The following is a 21,515-nucleotide window of genomic DNA, read 5'->3' on the forward strand; positions in this document are numbered from 1 at the left end:
GACTAATAAAGCTTTTCGATCTTCACCCATTATAGACTCAAATGAAAAAGGTTCAATTTGAATGGGAGTGTTTTGTAGGCCCATCGGAGACATGAAATCTCACAAGGGCATAGGTACTTCACTCCTTCCTAAAGGTCAAACTCGGGTGGAGAGTTTTATGTTATGTATATGCAAATAAATGACAGATATATATAATAAATAAATAAACAAGCAAATAAAAAAGAGGTAAATAGGAAAAATGATCCCAAATTTATTAAGCAAGGCTTGGATAATGAAAAATCATTTACTGACTTGACTTTCGATGTCCTTAGTAAAGTTGTCAAACTGTCATAACATATAGATCCATAGACCTACCGCTAGACATTGATAAGAGGAGTCGCCACCAATATTTTTTATTTAGATGTGATTAGCCACCTGATTGAATCTACCCTATTTAAAAAGGTGTTCTAAGGTTGACTTAGATATCTTTAAATAGTATATTCTGATCTACAAAACTAGAGTTTTGGTTTGGGATACGTTTACGCATGAGGAAGGTTATAGTAGCCCCACATTGCCCATCCAAAGGATGGTACTAGTTTGATTTCATATTATCCAAGCCTTGATTATATTTGTAATTTACTAAATTATTTAATATTAAAAATTAATCTTAAAATTGTCTCAATAGTTTAGTAGTAATTTAAGATAATTTTCTCACCTTAAGTGTATTAATAAAGACTAGTGGCCTACTTTGAAGTTGCTCAATCGTCATATTTATTAAGGTGTTTTATTCTGAAAAATTAGTAAAGTCTCCCAATGTTTGGTAGGACTTGCTTTAAAGTAGATTTCTTAATAGTTTGGTGAGATTTTATTGTAAAAAGATTTGTAAAATTTTTAAGAATTTCATTAAGTCTCTTAATAGTTTGGTAGGACTTAATTTAAAGCAATCTTCCAATAGTTTAGAGGATTAAAAATTATTTTTTATTTTTTATAATAATATAATTTTTTTTGAAAGAAAATGACTTATGAAATTTTTCAATAGTTTGGTGGATTTTATTTTAAAATTAAATCTATGAAAATTCTTCAATAGTTTAGTAAAATTCATGAGTTTGTTTTGTAAAGATTTTTATTTGAAAAAAATATTTTTTTATTTATTCTTTTAAACTTATTTAAAAAAGGTTATTTATTTATTTATTTTTATTTTCTAGAAAGAAAAGATTCTTTTTTTTAAAAAAAAATTGAATTACTAAACACAAATAAATAAAAACTAAAAAAAATAAAAATAAAAACTCAAAATAATAAAAAATAAAATGAAAATAGAAAAGAGAAACCTGCGATTCAGGTCGAGTCAGTACATAGGTTGAAGCACAAGTTGAAAGGTTGCACACGGGTTTAAGGGCCGTTCAAAACACTGCTGTTTTGGGTCACTATATAAGCCAAGTTTAAGCGTTTTTTCAAAAAAATCCTCTGCTCTCTCTCTCTAGCCTCAATTCTCCCCGACTTCTTTATAAAAACCCTAAGAACACTCACCAAAAACTTCAACCGAAAATTAGAAAATCTATCGATTTTTGAAAAAGTCACTAGAAAATTTAACCGAAAACTAGAAAACCCATCGATTTTTGAAAAACTAATCATAATGTGGTCGAAAAATTCAATCTCTAGTTGAAAAATTCATCAAAAAATTCATGTTCTTCCAAAAAACCCAGATTTCTAAAAAATACTTAGAAATTTTCCAAATTTGCCCAAATTTCTCTAAAAACTTTCCAGCAAATTAAACCAAGCCCACAAACCTAAATCCAAACTTAAGAATTAAAATCTAAACCTAGAAGCTTTAGACCAAAATCTCATAAATTCCATTATTGCCTAAAAAATTTTCTAGAATGCAACCTTTAAAATTTTCCCCAGTTTTCATCGTCTCTCCAAAATCCACCTTGTTTTGTTCCATCATTTAGCATCCAATTTATAGGCATCCTTAGGATAGATTTTAATAAATAGACAAAATCAATCTTACGATTCAAGCTTGGATTAATTCTATTCAAGCATGATTCTTAGCTAGATTCTTGCTGGTTTGTCTAGATTGATCCAAAAATTTGTTGATTACGAATTAAAGCCTTTGACTAAATTGATTTTCAAATTTTAGTTTCAATTCGATCTTTAGTTAAGAAAGAAAATAAAAGAAAATAAAAAAATAATATACTACAATATAATATACTATGTTAATATACTATATATAATAATATAACATAATAATAATATAATATAATATAATAATAATAACAATAGTAATAAAATAATACTAATAAAAATAGTTTTATGACATCGAATACAGAAGAGTGTCTATAACAATAATACTTTGATAATAAAATCATCTTAATAATTATATTATCATAATAATCTTACAAGATATCAAACATTTCCTTAATTAAAAGCTAGTGGGCCCTGTTTTTCACTTGTAAGTTGTTTACTTCTTATTGGCATTTTCCGGAATATTTTCCAAAATAGGGATAGCCACAGCAACTTCTTTGTCAAACAAAATATATAAGAAACATAGATATCACAACTCGATTGCAATGCAAATGCCAAATGGAATAGGCACCTTAACCATTTTTCTTGTACCCTAGAAAACAAAATTAAAGAAAAACGTAAATTGGGCGATATTATTAGTGATAAAGATTAGAAAATAGTAGTACTTATTATTAATTAATATTAATTTTAGAGATATCAAATGAGTCGTGTCGGATCGATACAATTTATTTAAATATTAGTTTATATATTTAATGGACCATGCTAATCCAACACCATTATTTAATATATCATGTCAGCACAACTCGTAAAAACTAAAAATATGTTCCAAAATGGCACATGATCCATAATTTTGTTGGCCATGTTGTGCCTACTACAATACTATTTTTAGTGCCAAATCGGGTCAAGCACTGGCCCAGTGACATAACAAGAAAATAATTTTAGTGGAGTCATATTTATTCACTAAATCGTATTACACGAATACTTTTTATATTTTATTTTTAAAAGAAGTTAAATTAAATTGTTTTAAATATTAAAAAAATATATTTATAATAAAATATTGCTATAATGCGATATTATCTCATGCATATATGCTTAGGATATAATCATTCTTAAATTTATGAATTGAATATGATATTATTTTATTATTGTTTTTGTTATTTATCTGAGTAAATATTTTCTGTAAATTGTATCATCCAACTAAGAAGTTTTTAACAAAAATTTAATATTTTATAATATCAAAATTCTAATTATAGTAAAATAAAAATTGATAATTTTAATATAGTACGATATAATATCAACGATTTATTTTCATTTTAATAAAGTTTGAGAGAATATTTACGTTTTATTCTTATGTTATTGACATATGATTATTTTTATAAACATATGTAAAGACTTTTATCTTACTTGAAATCTAAATATTAATTAATATTGTAGTTGTAAAAATGAATGAAAATTTTATTTGATTAACCCCTCAAATTATGTTTTTATTGAATTTGAGTGGGTCAATACAACAAAATTACACAAAATTTACTATTCTATACATATGTAATTATATCATTTTTAAATTTGAGTGAGGTCAATTGACCCCAAAATCATACTTGGCTCCTCCCTAAGCACAGCCCATTAATAATTTTTAAAATTTTTTAATTATTACTTGAGTTTAAAATGTATTTTTATGTATATAAAAAATTTCATTGAATTTTGCATATAAAAGCCAACTTTTTTCTAGCTTACAAACTTTAACCCTTGTCATATTATTCAAATTTATAAAATCATAAAAATATTCCAAATTTTTACTGAAGATATCTTAGCTATTTTTACTATTACTAGATTAAGAGGCAATTTTTTTTTTTTTTTTACCTTAGTATGTAGTTTTATTTTTTGATGAATTTTTACTTAGTAATGTAGTTTTCATATTTTTTTTATAGAAAAGTTATAATCATATATTTTGTATTCAAAATGAAAGGACTATAAATTTATCTACTAATAATTTAGATATTTTATAAGTATATTTATTTAATATATTTTTTACAAAGTGTAAACAAATTGTCAAAAGCAAATATAATTTCATCACAATATAAAAATATAACATTTAGATTTGTATTTCATGTCATACTAACTCACATACTATGTGTTGACACTAATCCTTAATGAATCGTATCATATTGATTTATAAATTCGATATCTTATAACATAATATGATATATATATATATTATCTTTAATCTAATTTAATTATTTAACAGTAAAACGCATCAATCAAAACTCATATCATATCACATACCATTTGACCCATTTGACATATCTAATTAATTCATTCATATCCCAAGATTGATGCTATATATATATATATATATATATATATATATATATATAAAAGATATGCTTGGAACATTTTTCTTTATAATAATACCCTTTAAATAAGCACCGCTATCTCCGCATCATACTAGTAAAATTTTATTACTCCTTTTAAATCATGATCGTGGTACATAAGAGCTATCCGGTTTGTTGTTTGACGTCACCAAAAATATAAAAGAAAGCAGCCTATACAAATTTGGTACACATATAGCCATAGGCCAGCGTTATGATGTTGTATTGATTACCATTCCAAACAGCCAATTGCTGCCTATATATCCCACAATCGTAGAAGTCAAGCATATGTAATTAATCTTTTTTACTTGTTGCTGAATTGATATGCTTCTGCAGCAAGATTACAACTTTTGACCTTCCATCCTCATCTTTGGTTGTCATCTATTGAAAACAAATGAGCTGTCTTTACTTGTCTTTTTTTTTTTTTTTTTCCCATATGCTTCCTCATCAACTACGCCCACTTGAGCAGGTAATTCAAGCATCAATCTATCTCAAGATATTATATGGGTTCGCAATTGGTATCTTATGTTTACTCCATCCACTTTAGATTCTTGAGAGTGAAATCTTCTCTTTATTGGGTTTTCTTTTTTGAAGGGTTGTGGTTTTCTAGAGTCCAAATGTTGCATTCTATAAAATAAAATAAAATAAAAAGTGGAGCCCTAAGCTAAAGACGAAAGAAGTGCAGTATATATAGGAAAAGGGCATTGAGATTGAGGATTCCATCGTCATCACCAATACCTTAGGGCAAATGGACAAAGGGAAGGTCACCATCGCTTCATGAACCGGATCTTCAGGTCTTTCCTTCCTCTTCTTTAAAGATACGTGAAATTTCATATTGCAGTAACAATTGACCAATGAAGCAAACAAAACGACCAAACAGGCTGTAACAATATATATGGACAAAAAAATTTTAAAATAATAATAACAATAAAAGAGAGTATGTACAAAATCCAACGATTAAAAAAAGCGCTTAGTACCCAACTACCCATCAAAATAGAATTTATGGTAATATTTACTATTTTAAATCTTCAAATTCAACATCTGAAAAACAAAAGGTAAAACCACTTTCTTTTTGCAGATCACCCGAGTGGGGGCCAAGCAGATGGTGCATGTGGGGATCGCGGCCATAGTCACAAAAGTTAGAGCCATCATATAATTCAGCAAATGAGAAAATGATAATTAAATGACTAAAGAGAAAAAGAAGTTAATAGTAAAGTTTGACTATTATTTAGCTATACATGTTTAAAAAGAGAAGTGATGGAAGGTGGGAATCGAAGGAGTGAACAAAATTTTTTTGGAGTAACTTTGTTGCACGAGCGTACAGTTTATATTGGGCAGCAGAAGAATATTTTGTTGATGACAGTAAATCAAAAGGGGGGAGGGGGGAGTTGCTTTTGTTCTTGGGAGGCTGCCAATTTGGATAAGCATATATCATGATGAATATGTGAGTACATGTTCAGCGAATGTGATAATGGTGATCCAGTTGCTGTGCCGGTGTTCAAGTGGATAAAATAGCCAGGAATCACAAAGCTTTGAAATAAAAAAAAAACAATTAATTACCTTAGTAGTCTAACAACGAAAACAATGGTCTTATTCTTACATCTTAAATATTGCATAGTTTGGATTAAAAAGTGAAATCAAGGCAATGACTAGTTCTATCCATGTTCTTGTAGACTCTTAAGATCAGAGAGAGGGTCGGGCTGATATGATAGACTGTGCTATCTATCTAGTTTAAGCCGTTAGAAAAAGAAACTGGAATCTAAAGTCAACTTTATTGTTTTAGAAGTGCGTGCGCGGGTGATCCAAGTCAATGCAGTGATTAAACAGCAAGGTTTGTCGGATTTCAGCTAACTTGTTGCCATGTTAGGTTATGCTTTCCCTGGAAAATCCATGGTTGATAAAAAATATTAATCTTTATTGCTTTGATGTGGACTTGTTGAATTGGTTAATTACGTACATAAGCAAACAAGATTCCTATCAAATTCAGTGACTCGTGGTGCAGCCAGTGCCTACCATCCTGTTTTGCTGTTTCAATTTCGAAGTGTTGGTACTACCGCACCAACTGTTATGATTTTTTTTTTCTTTTTGAGAAAAACCAAAAGATAAAGCTTTGGTGACGGTTGCTATAGCCAAATTTGCAAACTCACAAGCAATTATTAAGGGAAAATATACCCCATAGTAAGAGAAAATTGGAACTTAGGTTTTAAGCTCTAGTGTTATTTTCTTGACTGAGTTGAATAACTGGTGTAGGCAAACAACTGGATGATTATATATACGTTCACTCACAAGTCACTCCAGCAAGACCTATTTTTTAATTATTGTTACGTCTATTTACTCGAGTCAATATGATCAACTCTTTGGAGCGTTTTGATTATACACCTTCAGTTATCACATTATTTTTACATAAGAAACTGGCTCGTTCTTTGTCGAGAAAAGGCTCAACCTACATTTTACTGATGTCCCATTAAAGCATTATTTCAAAATTGAATAGTTAATTTTTAATTTGCCAGAAACCATTAAATGTTACCTATATTTGCTTGGGATCATTAAATATGACTTGCAACTATCTACATGGATCTTTTCCGAGCTTTCCGTATGTTTCTAATCAACTGTCAACTGTCACACTTAAATCACCCCCCTTTTCTTATATTTAAGGTAAAGAGAAAGTTAGGGTATGTAAGACAAAACCCAGGACTATACTTCATACTTGAGCAATTTTTCTCTATTGTAGCTTCCCCACACACCTTATCTTCTTTTTCTCCTTTGAATATTTTACTAATTTGAGCATGGGAACATATCTCAAATAATCAACTTCGACGTCTCTTGACCGTGCTTTCTGACTGCAAGTTCAGACCAACTTATCTTTAACCTCTAATCGACTCCCTCCAACTAAGACACTAAGAATACCATCAACAATTATCTTTCATTTGTGGGTTGAATATTATCCGACCAGTAGAAAATCAACCAAAATTATGGCTAACTCTAGTTAATCAATTAAGAGAAAGATTAAACTTCCCCCAAGTCAAACAAATAAACTAATCAGTGATCACCCAGAACCTGCCGCCCCGGCCTCATTCTTCTGAAATTTCGGCCTTAGCAGTGCGGGTGGGCTTCAACAGGGGCCTTAGTTCTTAAAACGCTTGCGTTTCCTTGATCAAAAATAGACTGTTAATTTGTTATCACTTACCACGTATAAAGAATGCACGAAAAAGAGTAATCTCCAAACTCTTGTATTCGTATAAAATATTAAGAATTTATATCATATTTTAGATAAAAATTATATATTATAATTTATCTTAATAAAAAAAACATAATATATATTTATATAATTTATATAATTTTTTATTGAAATTCTAATTCATATCACTTTCATATTTTTTTTATCATTTTTCTAATACCATATTCTTATTTCTTATTTTTTTATCATTTTCATAATATCATCATCTCGTGTTTTCAATTATCACTGTGAGCCGTGTTGTTCCTGTATTCCGTATCTCACCATTCATCTCCCAAGCGCATACCATCAAAGATGAAAAATCAAGATCTTGTCGAGCGTATTCCCTTACATCTAGATGTCTATAAAGTAGGCCAGTCCTTCGACCCTTTTCATTAGGCGATATGCAACAGACCAAACATGCACGGTAAATCATATATGCAAGATAAATAATGCAGTCAGTAGGATTGAAGGCATTGAACAGAAGATACACCACCCACCAACTGCTTCCACAAAGTTTCGGGATCGATTACATTATCTATAGAAAGCAACTCTTTAATTAGAGGCAAAAAAGGCTAACCCAATGTATCCTAATGCTGCTGCACCTTAAATAATAGGAATTCCATCTAGCCACAAAAGAAAAAACCTTTAACCCTACAAACACTATAAACTACAGTTACTGTGAATATTTGCTAGCCACAAACCTAAGAACTACATCAAAATACCAAATGCATGTCTAGCTGTGAACGCAGCACCAGGATTATCTAAGATGTCTGCAACAAACACTAGGATTTAGCCAAGTTCCACGTTGCAGGAGAAACAGCCCTTGGCAATGTCAATGCAGTTGAAGTGAACTTTGGCTCATCTTCGCTGCTTCTTTCCAGACTTGGAATCACTTCCCTGCGCCTTGGATGAACTTGTTGACTTCCGCTTTGTACCTTCCACAACCTTCGCTGAATTGGCAGACTTCTCTTTCACACTCTCACTTTCTTTCGCCTTTGATGAACCAGATTTTAATTTCCCAGTACCATCAGTATAAGATTTCCCACCACTTTTAAGACCCTTAGAATTAGACGAAATCTTGGGGTTTTCCGGCTTGGCCTTGGCTGTCTTTGGCGTGTCTTGCTTTGACTTTGTGGAAGCTCTTGGCGTAACACAGCCATCATCCTTGGATTTGGTAGACTTAGCTATGTCACCACTGTCCTCATTCTTAGATTTGTTGCCTACTTTTGAAGCATCGTCAACTGATTTACTACCAATTTTGGAGGTGTGATCCTTGGATTTGGCAACATTGTCATTGTCTGATTTACTGGCACTCTCGGAGCCATCTTTGGATTTGCCATCCACTTTACCATCTTCCATTGTTTTGTGACCAGACTTTATGGCAGCACCCTTCGATTTTCCAGACAATGCTCCTCCACCCCTGCCATCCAATTTTGGAATTTTCAGAAATCAAAGAATCATAGCAAAATTTGATCTGAAAAAATTAAAAAACCTTTTCGGTGAAGCATCCATCTTAGTTTTCTTGCTTGGCTGATCAGCTTTTTTTGCTTTCTTCTTTTGAGGCCTGTTAATGGAAATCAAAACAAGGGAAAAAGAAGTTAAGCCCAGACAAGAATATGAGACAAATAGACCAGAAAACCCAAGAAGCCAACAAGCAAATGCAAAGCTATACCAAATATAATAACCTCTAAACCGAAAGTAAACTCCAGCATTCACATAAAATTAGCATTGCTAAAGAATGGAAAATTTATCAACTTAAACTGCACAAAACAACCAAGCAAAGTTTCATCATGCAAGGCCAAAATACAGACACCATCTGGAACCAAGATTGTGAAGCAATCAAACTTAAAACATTCGAGAATTGCAATAGGAATCACCTACATTTCAGATGAACCATCAGGAATTGGATGATCAGCTGCTTCTTCCTGTTTCAATGAAGTGTTAGCAACCTAGAACATGAATCAAATAAAAGTTAATTATCTGTAAATTAGATAACTGCCCACCTCATTTGACCCAGACTCATCTTCAATCACCTCCCACTTTTCTCTCTTAAGACTTAAAATTTCTTCATCACCATCATTATAGTACACCTATAGACAGATGAAAATGAAAAAAAAAAAAAAATAACACATTCAAGCATCACTAGTTGGAGGGAAAACCTCAGGTAATGAACGCAGGAAAAGAAAAACATAAAAGGAAACTTCGATCTTATTTGATGTGTCACCTTGTGCTTCTTTTTAACAGAATCAAACGATTCAATAACACCTTCATAGAACCTGCAAAAGAATAACTTCATTAAGGGGAGAAAGAAATTGAACCATAATTCAAGTCTCTTATAAAGAAAATCTCCTATATATGTGCATTTACATAATTAAGTTCCTTGAACGAAGTAGGTCAAGGCAAAGGCATAATAAATCAAAACAATACAATATATTTTGATGAAGAATGAAGTAGTAAATTAACAGTCCAGGACAAAGTTCAAGACAACTCAAATAAAGAACCAAATGGCACTTGAGACAACATCATTCAGAATAACAAAGTAATTTACTCTTTAGTACAAGTTATTTACTCTTTCTATTCAGCATCTCTGAGCACAAACTTCAAGGAGATGAGATGCCATTTGCCAGCAGGAAAGATAAGTCCAGTTCCATTCCATTCATATGAAAGTAAAGATATAAAAAAGATTGGTGGGATAGTTGGTGTTTGATATTGGTTTTTGCGTTATCATATTCTAACTTTCTTTTGTTTTTACCTTGTTCTTTCAATTTTTTGTAGGTGTTCTATTTTCAAGAGTTTGCTATGTAGGACCGGGAAAACAACCAGTTGTTCACCGATAACCACTGGAAGTTGCCTATGCCAATTTCTTTGGGGTTTCATTATATGTACAGTTTTATCTCAGATTCTAACCTTTTTTTTAACATACTTAAATCATATATTTGCACACACACACACATTTGAAAGAGATCACTTTCCATTAGTCAATTTTTTTTCTTGGAGCAAATATAAGATTTGAGCATCTGAGAATAAGGGAAAAAAAGAAGGTTATAGAAAATGTTATAAAATGATAATAAGGAGCAAGGCTAGAAAGAAACTTCAATTTATTGACCTTACTATTTGAGCCATTTGAGACTAAATGTTATGTCACAAGGAGAGAGAGAGAGAGAGGGGGGGATACATACAAAAATTATACAAGGAAATTGGACCTATGTAGGGGATACACATTCACACATTAAGATACATGCCACACATATGCATACATATATAAGAGAAAAAATAAAACAAATAAAATTTCATGGTTTCTATTTTGTAGTATCACCTTCTGTAACACTTGTACAATATAAAACAAGGAAAAATAGAAATATAAACTTACACACGGTCTTTTGGCCACCAGACCTTCACCTTCAAGCCAACCAGATTCTCACCATATTCTATAGAATCAGATGCCTGACAAAGAATGTATGAAAAAGAAATCAAGTGACTCCAGAAGAGGATATGCAATATCATCACTTCAATTATGTTCAGATTGCAACAGTCAAATACAAAGTTTACAATATTTCATACAGAATTATTTGAGCTTATATACTCCAAAATCTTTCCATAATGCAAGATAAAAGGCAATTAGGTTTGATATCAAGAAACAGCAAAATAATATAAAAGTTAGCACCCACACACATGCAATAATGGTGCGGCAGAGCATTGTTTTGCTACAGGCTTTTAGGAAGGAGTAACAACAGCATTGCAGGATTACTGCTCCAAGGAAGCATAAAAACTTGAAACTTGTGGAAAAATCAATGCAATGTCAAACGCCTCTTCAAAGACAAATGACCTACAAGATGGTTAAAAGCGGCAATGTTGCTAGATAGGTATCATTTTGAAAAGGGAAAAATATTTTAGAAACAAAGAAAAAAGTAAAGAGATGCTTAAAAGTAAGCAGCGAGGCAAGTAATATGAAGGATAGAGAGTAGATGCAAAAGAAAAAGAGTAGAAAGATTAACCAAAATAAAATGCTTACAAAAAACTCAAAAGGTACAATGCAGTCAATCAGGAGCGATATGGAGAAGAAAGACAACATGAGGATTAAGAAGACAGCAAGAAAAGATAAATGGCCTGCGAATAATAAATCAATCATCAAGGAAGCAATAATGGGGAATCCATTAAGAGTTCAAAACCCATAAGGATCATCATAGAGGCCACCTATAAAGCTCGCTTTATTTAAAATCCAACCTTCTGAAACTACAATACACCATCATTAAAACGTCATCTTGAAAGATGCAAAAAGACTCATAAAAGTAGAAGACAAATGCAATCTCAACACTCTGGTACCTAGAGACACTTACTTTTTCTTTATTTGGGATTTGCTTTCTCTTGGAATTTGTCTTAGGGATCTCCTCCATGTGAGAATCATGTTTGTTTGGCTTCACTGACTTTGGAGAAGCAACCATTTCCTAAATAAATAATAAGACAAAATGATTCCCTTGATTGAAGGATCAAGAACAGCTAAATAAATAAATAATAAAGCTTTTAATAAAGAAAATTGCAAATAGAATAGCTAAATTACAACATAAAAGCCAAAAAGTAAGCACCTCATCATCATTCTTGGTTGAGGTTTTTGTTCCATCTTTCTCAGGAACAATTTTTCCCCGAGCTCGCCTTTTCTTATTCTCCAGTTGCCTTGATGAGGATCCATCTACATTATTACTGCTTGAATCCACCTTCTTGGTCGACTGCTTCAGTGATTTTGCCTCTAAATCACTTGCAGTGCCACTTTCTTTCTTAGTTTCATCCACATCAGCTGGAATATTATTCTTGTTGGAAACAACAGTAGCAACCTTTTTCCCTGATCGTCGATTTGTTTTTGCTTCTGAGTCACTTGTTCCTTCACCTGCCTTCTTAGAGACATCATCAACAGAAGATGTGGTCTCCCTGCTCAAGCTCTCTTTCCTTTTTGGCCGTGCAGCCCTTTTGGAATGAATATCATCAGCTACAGTCCCACTGCGTGTTGGGGAAGCAACATCCTCAGTTGCTTTTGGTGAGGAAGGCAGAACATCTGTCTCTCTTTTATTTTCCAAGTATACAGCCCCGTCAACGGACAGATCCTCACGAGGTGAACCAATGTCATCCTTGCTGTCACTTTTATGGTCTGTTAAGGTCTCAGCATCCTTCTCATCGACATGAGAGCTATCAGAAGGTTCGCTTGATTTCAAGTCAGATTTCCTCCCTTTTTCCATAGTACTTTGCTCTGACTTACAATCTGAATTGACCACTTTCTCAGCTTCCAATCTATCAGGTTCAGCAACAGTTAATGTATCAGCATTCTTGGATGTATCAGAAAGATGGCCATCCTCTTGCTTCTTTACAGAGTTTGAATCAGCCAGCAAATCATCCTCAGCAGTTTGCAAAATGCCATTGCTTACTACTAACTTGGTAGACTTTTCATTTGCAAGATCAACTTGCTTATTTGAAACTGCTTCTTTAGGAATCTCTTTATCATCCTAATAGAGAATTTGAGGATATATTAATGACTCATTTCAAGCATTAAATTCTAAAAAATATAAAAGTTGAATATAATAAAAAAGGAAACACTTGAATCCACACACACACACGCACACGCATGCACACGCACATATGTAGAACACTTAAATTGATAATAAATATATGAAACAAAACATGCCTGGGTTGGCTTGTCCAAATGTGCCTCTGTTGGTTTGCTCTCATCATTCTACAGCAAATTAACCCAAAAAAGAAAAATTGAAGAGACTAAATCAACTCTACATTCAGCGAAGAAAGCATAAAAGATATCAGAAAAGTGTCAACACAAGGCAAAAACTTATCCTGATTAGAAGGATATCTTGAAAAAAAGAATTGAAAAAAGTAAATACACAAAAAAGACCAATAACAAAGTGCCATACACAAATTAAACAAAAAGCTTTGAACCTTATATAATCAAGTAGCATGAAATGCAGAGAGGAAAGGCATACAGAAACACAGCAAAAAATAAATAAATAATTGCCCTCAAACAAAAAGGATTTATGGAATTATGTTCAGATACAAGCAAGATGATTACCACACGTTTGTCAGTAGCAGCATCATTCTTCTCCACAGCGCCAGATGTCACTTGGCATATGGAAGCAACTACACTACTATACTCGTCAAAAGAAATCCCCAAGTTCTCTACAGCTTGTGTTAGGTAAGGTTTCAGCTTTGATGCACAGTTTTCAAGCACTCTCTCTGCCAACCTCCGAGCAACCGGAAGAACTTCCTGAGAGGAAATAGGAACCCTAGGTGAATTAAACAATATTATAGAAGAAAAGTAAAGGGCAGTAAGTGACTCAATTTATAACAGACCTCATTATCCCTCCTTACACTAGCTAAGAGCGGGGAGAGCAGCTCTGCAGAGATGTCTTCACTTTCTTCCAATACAAGGGTCATAATAGTCATCATTGATGTAAAGACAGCCTCCGCATGATAATCCCTGAAAAACAATTAAAAGAAGAATCTTTAGAATGTATGCTCTAAACCACTTTTTACTCTTTTTGTAATAGTAATCCAAACTAATAAATTATCCTTACAGAAGGATGAACATAACAAGATGAAAACAAAATTTTGATTTGAGAAATAAGCCTCAACTACAGACAAAGGCATTATGAGGTGGAAAAGAAAACAAAAATGCTCCCAGAAAGGAAAAGAGACAGATTTCTGAAAAGAGCACTTAAACTTTGTTTTGATTAGCTGGAACTGAAGATTTGGAAATCAATTTGTAAATTACTGGCCTTCCCACTGTCTCTCAAATCTAACATAGGCACCTACTCAATGAGATCTTTAAGTTCCAGGAAACTTGAGAGGGATCATAATCTCTATTTTCAAACACCTATATAGCAGTCTATCAGTTTAAACCCATATTTCAAAATTCACAGCAACCTGAGTCATCCCGTAATATACGAAAACAGTTTTTCTATAGCATAGATCCATAACATGAAAGATCAAGATAGAACTGAAAGGAGAACATTTTCAAAAGCAATAATCATCTTGTAAAATTTTGAGAAATTACAATTCAGATAGAAGGTAGGAAACAATAGCTGAAGATTTAAGCTAATGAAAAATTATCAACAAGAGCATGCACTCTGCAATCAAGAAATTATTTTTTACCTTATTGCCTTAAGAAAATGCTGGAACATCTCAATGATTAGTGCATCACATTCAAGATCCAACATCACCACACATGATCTGACTTTGGCAACAGTTTCAAGAATCGAGGTTCTCTTAATGAATGAGTGGCTGGACTTGTCAGATAAATTTTTAAACGATGATACAATCAGTTGAAAAACTTCCTGCATACACATTAATAGGAATCAATACTTCAATGCAGAAAATGATTTTAAAATGAATATAAAATCTGCAAAAGTATCCAAAAACAATGAATTCAAAGTACCTTCATTTGGTCATCATCGTATGGAGCATCTGGAGCGGTTATCCTTGTTATCTCGCTGATGCAAGCAGCAACTGCAACTTTGACATCATCATCATGATTTTTGAAAAGCTGCTCTGCAACCAATGCTTTGAGTGATGGGGAGAGAGCATTTTGCATTGATTGGCTTGGTGATTGTTCCACCCTTGAAAGAAAACTCTCAACTTGCTATATTTACCGAGGATAGAAAAGAGTAAACAATCATCATCAATGTAAAATGTATCAATTAAAAAGAACGAGCATAAGGCACAACAAAAGGGATATTAAAGTACCTAAAAATTCAGACAAACAGTTGATCATCTGAAGAATCATTAGGAACTTCTCAAAAATCATTTATACATCAATAACACTCTACGAAACAGCCAACCGCCAGGGCACCACAGGCAGTGAACAAAAGCAACACTTAAAAGTATCCCCTTGACTAATAGGGAGACAAAAAGGGAAAAATAATTGAAATAATTCTAGTTCAAATTGACAATAAACCAAAGACAAATTAAAAGGTATCTAACACCCTATCATTACTAATTTGCTATACAACTAAGACATCAGCAAACACCCATCTCTGAAATCACATTGCAATTCCTTAGATTTCCATTTTCCTAAAGAGTCATCCTACAACGGAATTAATACACGGTTTTCTTGCAGCCGCTTATACAAAAACAAGTTGTAAAACCCTAATAAACACTAAATATAAGGAGATAGCTTAAAAGAGATAGATAGCAGACAAACAATCTACCAAAAAATGATGAACAGTTTCCTGAACAGTGTCCACCACCACTTTTTTGCAAACTCTGTTCAAAGTTTTCTTGCTTTGAGTCATAAATAACATAACCTTATCCAAACAGGTGATAGCAACAGAGTTTCATGTATTATCACAATTCTAGAGTCTTCTTTAATGTTATCATTTGTAATAGAGTTGGGGGGCAGATGAAAACTGAAAAGGTTGCAAATTCCATCATAATAAGGTACACTATCAAGTGTGGAGTTGAGCTTCTGTTTTATGCATTCATTGTGGATTCTAATAGCTCCTTTACTTAGACAACTGAAATTAATCGGTGTATTCATTTTTGTAAATATCTTGTCTCCTTCCTTAGAGGGACCAAGCAAAATATGCATTCATTCTGGATTCTAATAGCTCCCTTACTTAGACACCTGAAATTATGGCACAACAGATCTTCCTAAAGGTATAGAAGAAAAAGATAATATGATTTAATGAAGTTTAAAAAAAAAAAACAATTAGCTATGCTTTGTCCCTCTAAGGAAGGAGACAAGATATTTACAAAAAAAAAAAAATACACCGATTAACATCTATGTTTTGTGCAATAAAAACATAATCTCGCATGCCCAAAAAAATCCATCCTTACTAGGAATGTTTTCACACAATATCTACAAATACTTTCCATATTAACTTCTGATGCTTTTCAATGTCATCGCAAATAAGTCATTAAAAATTTCACCTCACCTGTAAAAAATTAATTGCCAAACATAGCTCTTGCTTAATTAACTAAACAAAAAAATCAAGTACAATATTTATTATACCAGTTCCAAGGATTTCACGAACTTAAAGCCTTATAAGAGATTCCCTTTAGGAAGCATCAAGACCGTTATGCTGCATATAGACAAGAAACACGCGCGCACTCATACACGTACTTAAATGCTGCTCGCACACATTTTTGAATTTGAAATAAGTTCAAAATTTCAAAATCATTTCATCCAAATCTTTGCTACTGCATAGCATTGCATTCAAAAACACGTAACTTTCTAGCATTGAAAGTCTAGTACAGCAAACCCGTTGTACATATCACACATTTAGCAAATTCAAAAACATATATGTAGTAATATATCTAAAGAAAATACAGAGAAATGACAACAGTTAAGAGTGTTAATCAATATCCATGGGTAGGAAATACTTTTAAATCAGTTCAAGCTTATAACAGTAATGGAAGAAGCAGAATTAAACACGTGAAAACATGCAAAAGAAGAAAACTTTACAACAAAGGTAAAAGTAGATCACAATGGGAAAAATGCAACTAACTATAATAGCAGAAAAATAAAAATCACACGCCAAAAATATTGAAACCGCATGAATGATAAAAGCACATAAATCAGAGAATAAAAAAAGAACAAAATAGAGTGAAACGAAATCAAGGGAAAAGACTAAAAGGAGGATTATGAATTACGTCAAGGAGAGGTATGAGCTCATCAACTGACGAGGGAGGTTCAACGAGCCTGTTCCCAGCCTCCATTAACAGTAGCTCCAGCTCTTTATCAGATGCCGCCATAGCTATTTCTCTCGATGAACAAAATTATTTTATGTACCTAAATATACAGAAACAGATCCTTTAAAAACTGAGTCTAAGGCCTCGATTTCACACCATTGAAACCTAGAAACTCACGGGAAAAACCACAAATTGAAAAGACGACAGCCAGATTCAGCAAGAGAGAAAGGGGATTTACTCGAGAGAAAGTTAGGGTTTTCGTTTTTCTTTTCGGAGCCAGAAAGTGAGAAAGTGATGACTGAGCTTTCCTTTTTTTTTTTTTTTGTGAATAAAACTTTTGCAGGGGAATACCGTAAAAAAAAAAAATTTTATTTAAAAAACTTTAGGTGCTGGTTTGTTTTCCTCCTTTCTCCGCCGGACTGTTTATTATTATTATTATTATTTTTTGGGGGCGGATCCGCCGCGCTTATGAAATGGAATTAAATTACAGGGTTCAAATCCACCTTTGGATTTTCAGGTGTGGGGACCACTTGGGGTTTCTTGAACCGCTTGATTTTATTGTTACCTTGTGTCCTTTCCATTTTTTATTCAGTCGAAATGTCATTTCTGCCAAAAACCCAATTATTTTCATTTTTATGGAAAACTGATTAACACAGTCCAATACACCTAAGCAATTTTACATAATTACCAAAAATATATTTTGGCCAGATACCAAATAAAAACTTTGCAAAAGACTAATAATTTGTATTTCTTTTTATTTGAGCTTGTTAATTATTAAAAGAAAAAAAGTTTATTATTGTATTAATATATCATACTATTATTGACATAAATTTATAACTTTTTTATTTTGGAAGCTTCTCTGAACAAATGTGTCTCTTCACATTTTTCCTTTCTAAGATTAAAAAATCAAGTACTATGTATGAAATAAAATTATATATAGCATATACGAATAAAAATAAACTGTCAATTTTTGGTTACTGTCTCTTAACAACGTGCATATGCATGAATTCACTTGTCAAATTTCTTTGATCAATTTAATTTGTAGCAATATTATTATTTTTATGTATGAAGGTGATGACAGGGCAAATTTTTTCACATGTTCAGTGGATTCACTTGGGTCTTTTTCATATTTTAATTTTACTACTGTTATTTTTAGTATAAAACTTTTGGCATGTTAAATATTTTGAAAAGGATACAATAAATGCAAAATGTGGTTTTCTATTTTTTTTATTTTTCATTTTTTTCTTCTCCACCATCATTATTCCAAAATCTCAACTCATTAATTTTTTTTTATAAAAAAATTTAAGGTGAGGGAAAGATTTTTTCATTTCTAAATCAAGACAAATCGTAGATTTCGTAAAATATTTACATTAAATTTACAAATTATTTGTTAGAAAAGATTGTTAATAACAAATAGAGATAATAATAATTAGGATTATATCAGATTTGATTTAATTTTTTAGATAATATATAATATTATAAAATTTTCAAATTTAATCCTAATTTAAACCAAATTCTTTTGAAAATTGATTCGAGTTGAACTGAATTCTACCAATTTAATTTTGTTCAATTCATCAATTTTTAAATTTTAAATTTTAATTTTTTATATATTATTTTAATTTGATTTTTAATATATTAAATAGATTTAAATATGAAATAATTATTTTATTTTATAAAAAATTTAAAAAATATATAAACTAATATAAATATATAATTCAATTCGATTTTCAACTTTTCGATGCAAAATTCAATCTAAATTTAATATATATATTTAATATTCAAATTTAATAAAGTCAAATAAAAAAATTAATTCTAATCAAATCAAACATTACAATTTTGAATCGGTTTTCGATTTTTTCGATTTGTTTCTCACCTTTGATAAAGAAACTTGAATCTAAATCTTGCATTAATGTTAATAAATAGGTATATACATTGCAAGTTAAGATTTATAGCATATATATAATTATATATATACATTCGAACTTTATCTAAGCCCAATTGTCAAATTTTATATTTTTTTTACTATACTTTTTTATACATTATTTTATTTTTATTTATCCTATTTATTCTCTTATTATTATCTTTATCATTGTTTATTTTTAGATATATTCAATTTCTTTTTAGATATATTCAATTTCTTTTTTATCTCATCTTTTATATTATCTCATTCTTTAAAAATAAAAAAGGAAAAAAGGGAATAAATCGAAAGAAATTGAAATTTGGGTTTGGTGATAATTCTTATTAGAGAAAGTTTTGGATTAGGATTAACCTGGGGTGATAATTATTAGTTTTAAAAAATTCTAATCCTAATGGAATTGAAGTTCTCTTGATTTGCCTTTTATCTCTAATCACATACAACAAAAACATTAAAAACAGAAAAAAAAAAATAAAGAAGGATGAGTGGAAATTGTAGTGGCTTGATCTTAGAGATTTGGGGATTAGTTCTTGGGGATGAAACCCAAGGGAGGGTTGAAAAATTAGGATTTTCTTTTTTTATTTTCGAGTTGTTAGTTTTTAGGTTTGTCTTTAGCAACCTATTTTGGGTTTTCAAAAAAAGGAAAAAGAGGGATACTTAGAAAATAAGCAAAACAAAAGGAGTATGGTGGTTGAAGTCAATAAAACTGACAACTCGCAACGCGGTGGCACCTCAACAGCAAAAAAATTTTTGGTTTTGTGAAGCAACAAATAGGGTTGCTTAATAAAGAAAGGAAATAAAAAAAGGAATCATGAATGGTAGCTAAAGGTTGAGATGGTGGCTATGTTTTATGAAGAAGTAAAGTTTAATTGTACAAAAAGTGGAGACAAGAAAAAAGATAAGAAGAAACTAGAAGTGAAAGTCCAATAAAACAATAAAAGAAAAGCAAGTGGTATTTGGTATTTAATTAAGACTTGGGCCAGGTTCATCTTATAATTTGCTTGTGCCAAAGTTTTGAATTAATCAAGTCCAATATATTTATTTATTCTCATAATCAAGCCCAAGCTTTGACAGTCGGCATGTCATATTCCAGACAGATTCAAGTTGAGCTCTGATACAAAGTTTTGGTATTTTTTTTTCCTTTCCCATTTGTTTTTCACTTAGTTTTCTTTTTCATTTATTTATTCTATTACATACATCATTTTATGAAAAATTTTGTAATTATTTGATACATCAATAAAAGCATAAAAAAAAGGGATTTGATAAGAAAATTAAATTAAGAATGTTTTAGAATCAATCCCACCAAATGGTTAGACAATTTTAATATTGAATTATGAATTCTACCAAACGATTTGAAATTTCATAATCAATTTTGAAAAATAAATTTTCAATCATACCAAATGATTGAAGGATTTAAATCTTGAATTATGAATTTCACCAAATAATTGAAGAATTTTATAAATAATTTTAAAAAATAAATTTTCAATCCTACCAAATAATTAGAGGATTTAAATCTTGAATTATGAATTTTACCAAATGATTAGAAAATTTCATAATGAATTTTTAGAGAAAAAAACAAATTTTCACTCTTACTAGATGATTGGAGAATTTAAATTTCTGAATCAAATATTACCAAACTATTGAAAAACTTAATGACTTTTTTTTTTTAATTTTCACAAAAAAGTTTGAAATAAAAATCCCACTAAACAATTGAAGGGATATACATTGATATAAAATTCTACCAAATGATTAAAGGATTTTATTGATTATTTTTAATAATAACTTTCTAAAAAAATGTTAATGAATCTAACGATAAAGCCTCTTAAGAGTGGGACAAGAGTCTTTATGAATACTCATGATGTGAAAAAATTATCTTAAATTACTACCAAATGATTGGAGTAATCTTAAGATCATTTTTCAATAATTAAATTTACTTGGTAAAATATAAATATATTCAAGGCTTGGATAACACGAAATCAAGTTAGTACATCTTTCGCTAGGCACTGTAAGGATGCTATAACATTCATCATATGTAATCATACTCTTAGACCTAGCATTAGTTCGTAGGCTAAAATCTATCTTTTAAAGATACCTAAGTTAAGTTTAGGATTTCTCTTTAAAATGAGACAGATTTAATTAGGTGACCAATCATACTTAAACAAAAAAAAAAGATTAGGGCTACTTTTAAAGTCAAATCTAGCGAAAGATTCATGGATCTATATATTATGATAATTTGGTGACTCTCTAGGGATAGCCAAGAGTTAAGCTAGTAAATGAATTTATGTTATCCAAGCCAAATGTGTTCCTTGAATGTTTTCCTTAAAAAGAT

The 21,515-nt window shown here is 31.0% G+C and overlaps 1 protein-coding gene across 3 annotated transcripts; it reads right to left on the bottom strand.

The window, feature by feature from the left end:
* Window positions 1-8,023: 8,023 nt before the first annotated feature.
* On the bottom strand, window positions 8,024-17,612 carry LOC111302855 (sister chromatid cohesion protein PDS5 homolog C-like). Of its 3 annotated transcripts, none has more exons than XM_022898717.2 (15): window positions 17,510-17,612; window positions 17,233-17,371; window positions 15,017-15,220; window positions 14,734-14,915; window positions 13,933-14,059; window positions 13,652-13,846; window positions 13,259-13,306; window positions 12,171-13,079; window positions 11,925-12,032; window positions 10,958-11,031; window positions 9,812-9,863; window positions 9,591-9,677; window positions 9,469-9,512; window positions 9,080-9,151; window positions 8,024-9,007 (listed from the first exon to the last, which is right to left on the bottom strand). In XM_022898717.2, exons 2-15 carry the CDS (start codon window positions 17,332-17,334, stop codon window positions 8,446-8,448), a joined length of 2,766 nt encoding a protein of 921 aa, XP_022754452.2. In that variant the 5' UTR covers window positions 17,335-17,371; window positions 17,510-17,612; the 3' UTR covers window positions 8,024-8,445. The 3 variants fall into 3 exon arrangements, with proteins under 3 accessions (XP_022754452.2, XP_022754453.2, XP_089598022.1); XM_022898718.2 differs by having other exon boundaries at window positions 17,449-17,612; XM_089741896.1 differs by lacking the exon at window positions 13,259-13,306.
* Window positions 17,613-21,515: the final 3,903 nt, after the last annotated feature.

The sequence above is a fragment of the Durio zibethinus genome, chromosome 13, assembly GCF_047325235.1.
Source record: "Durio zibethinus cultivar Kanyao isolate XHJ-2024 chromosome 13, ASM4732523v1, whole genome shotgun sequence".
Classification (NCBI taxonomy): Eukaryota; Viridiplantae; Streptophyta; class Magnoliopsida; order Malvales; family Malvaceae; genus Durio; species Durio zibethinus.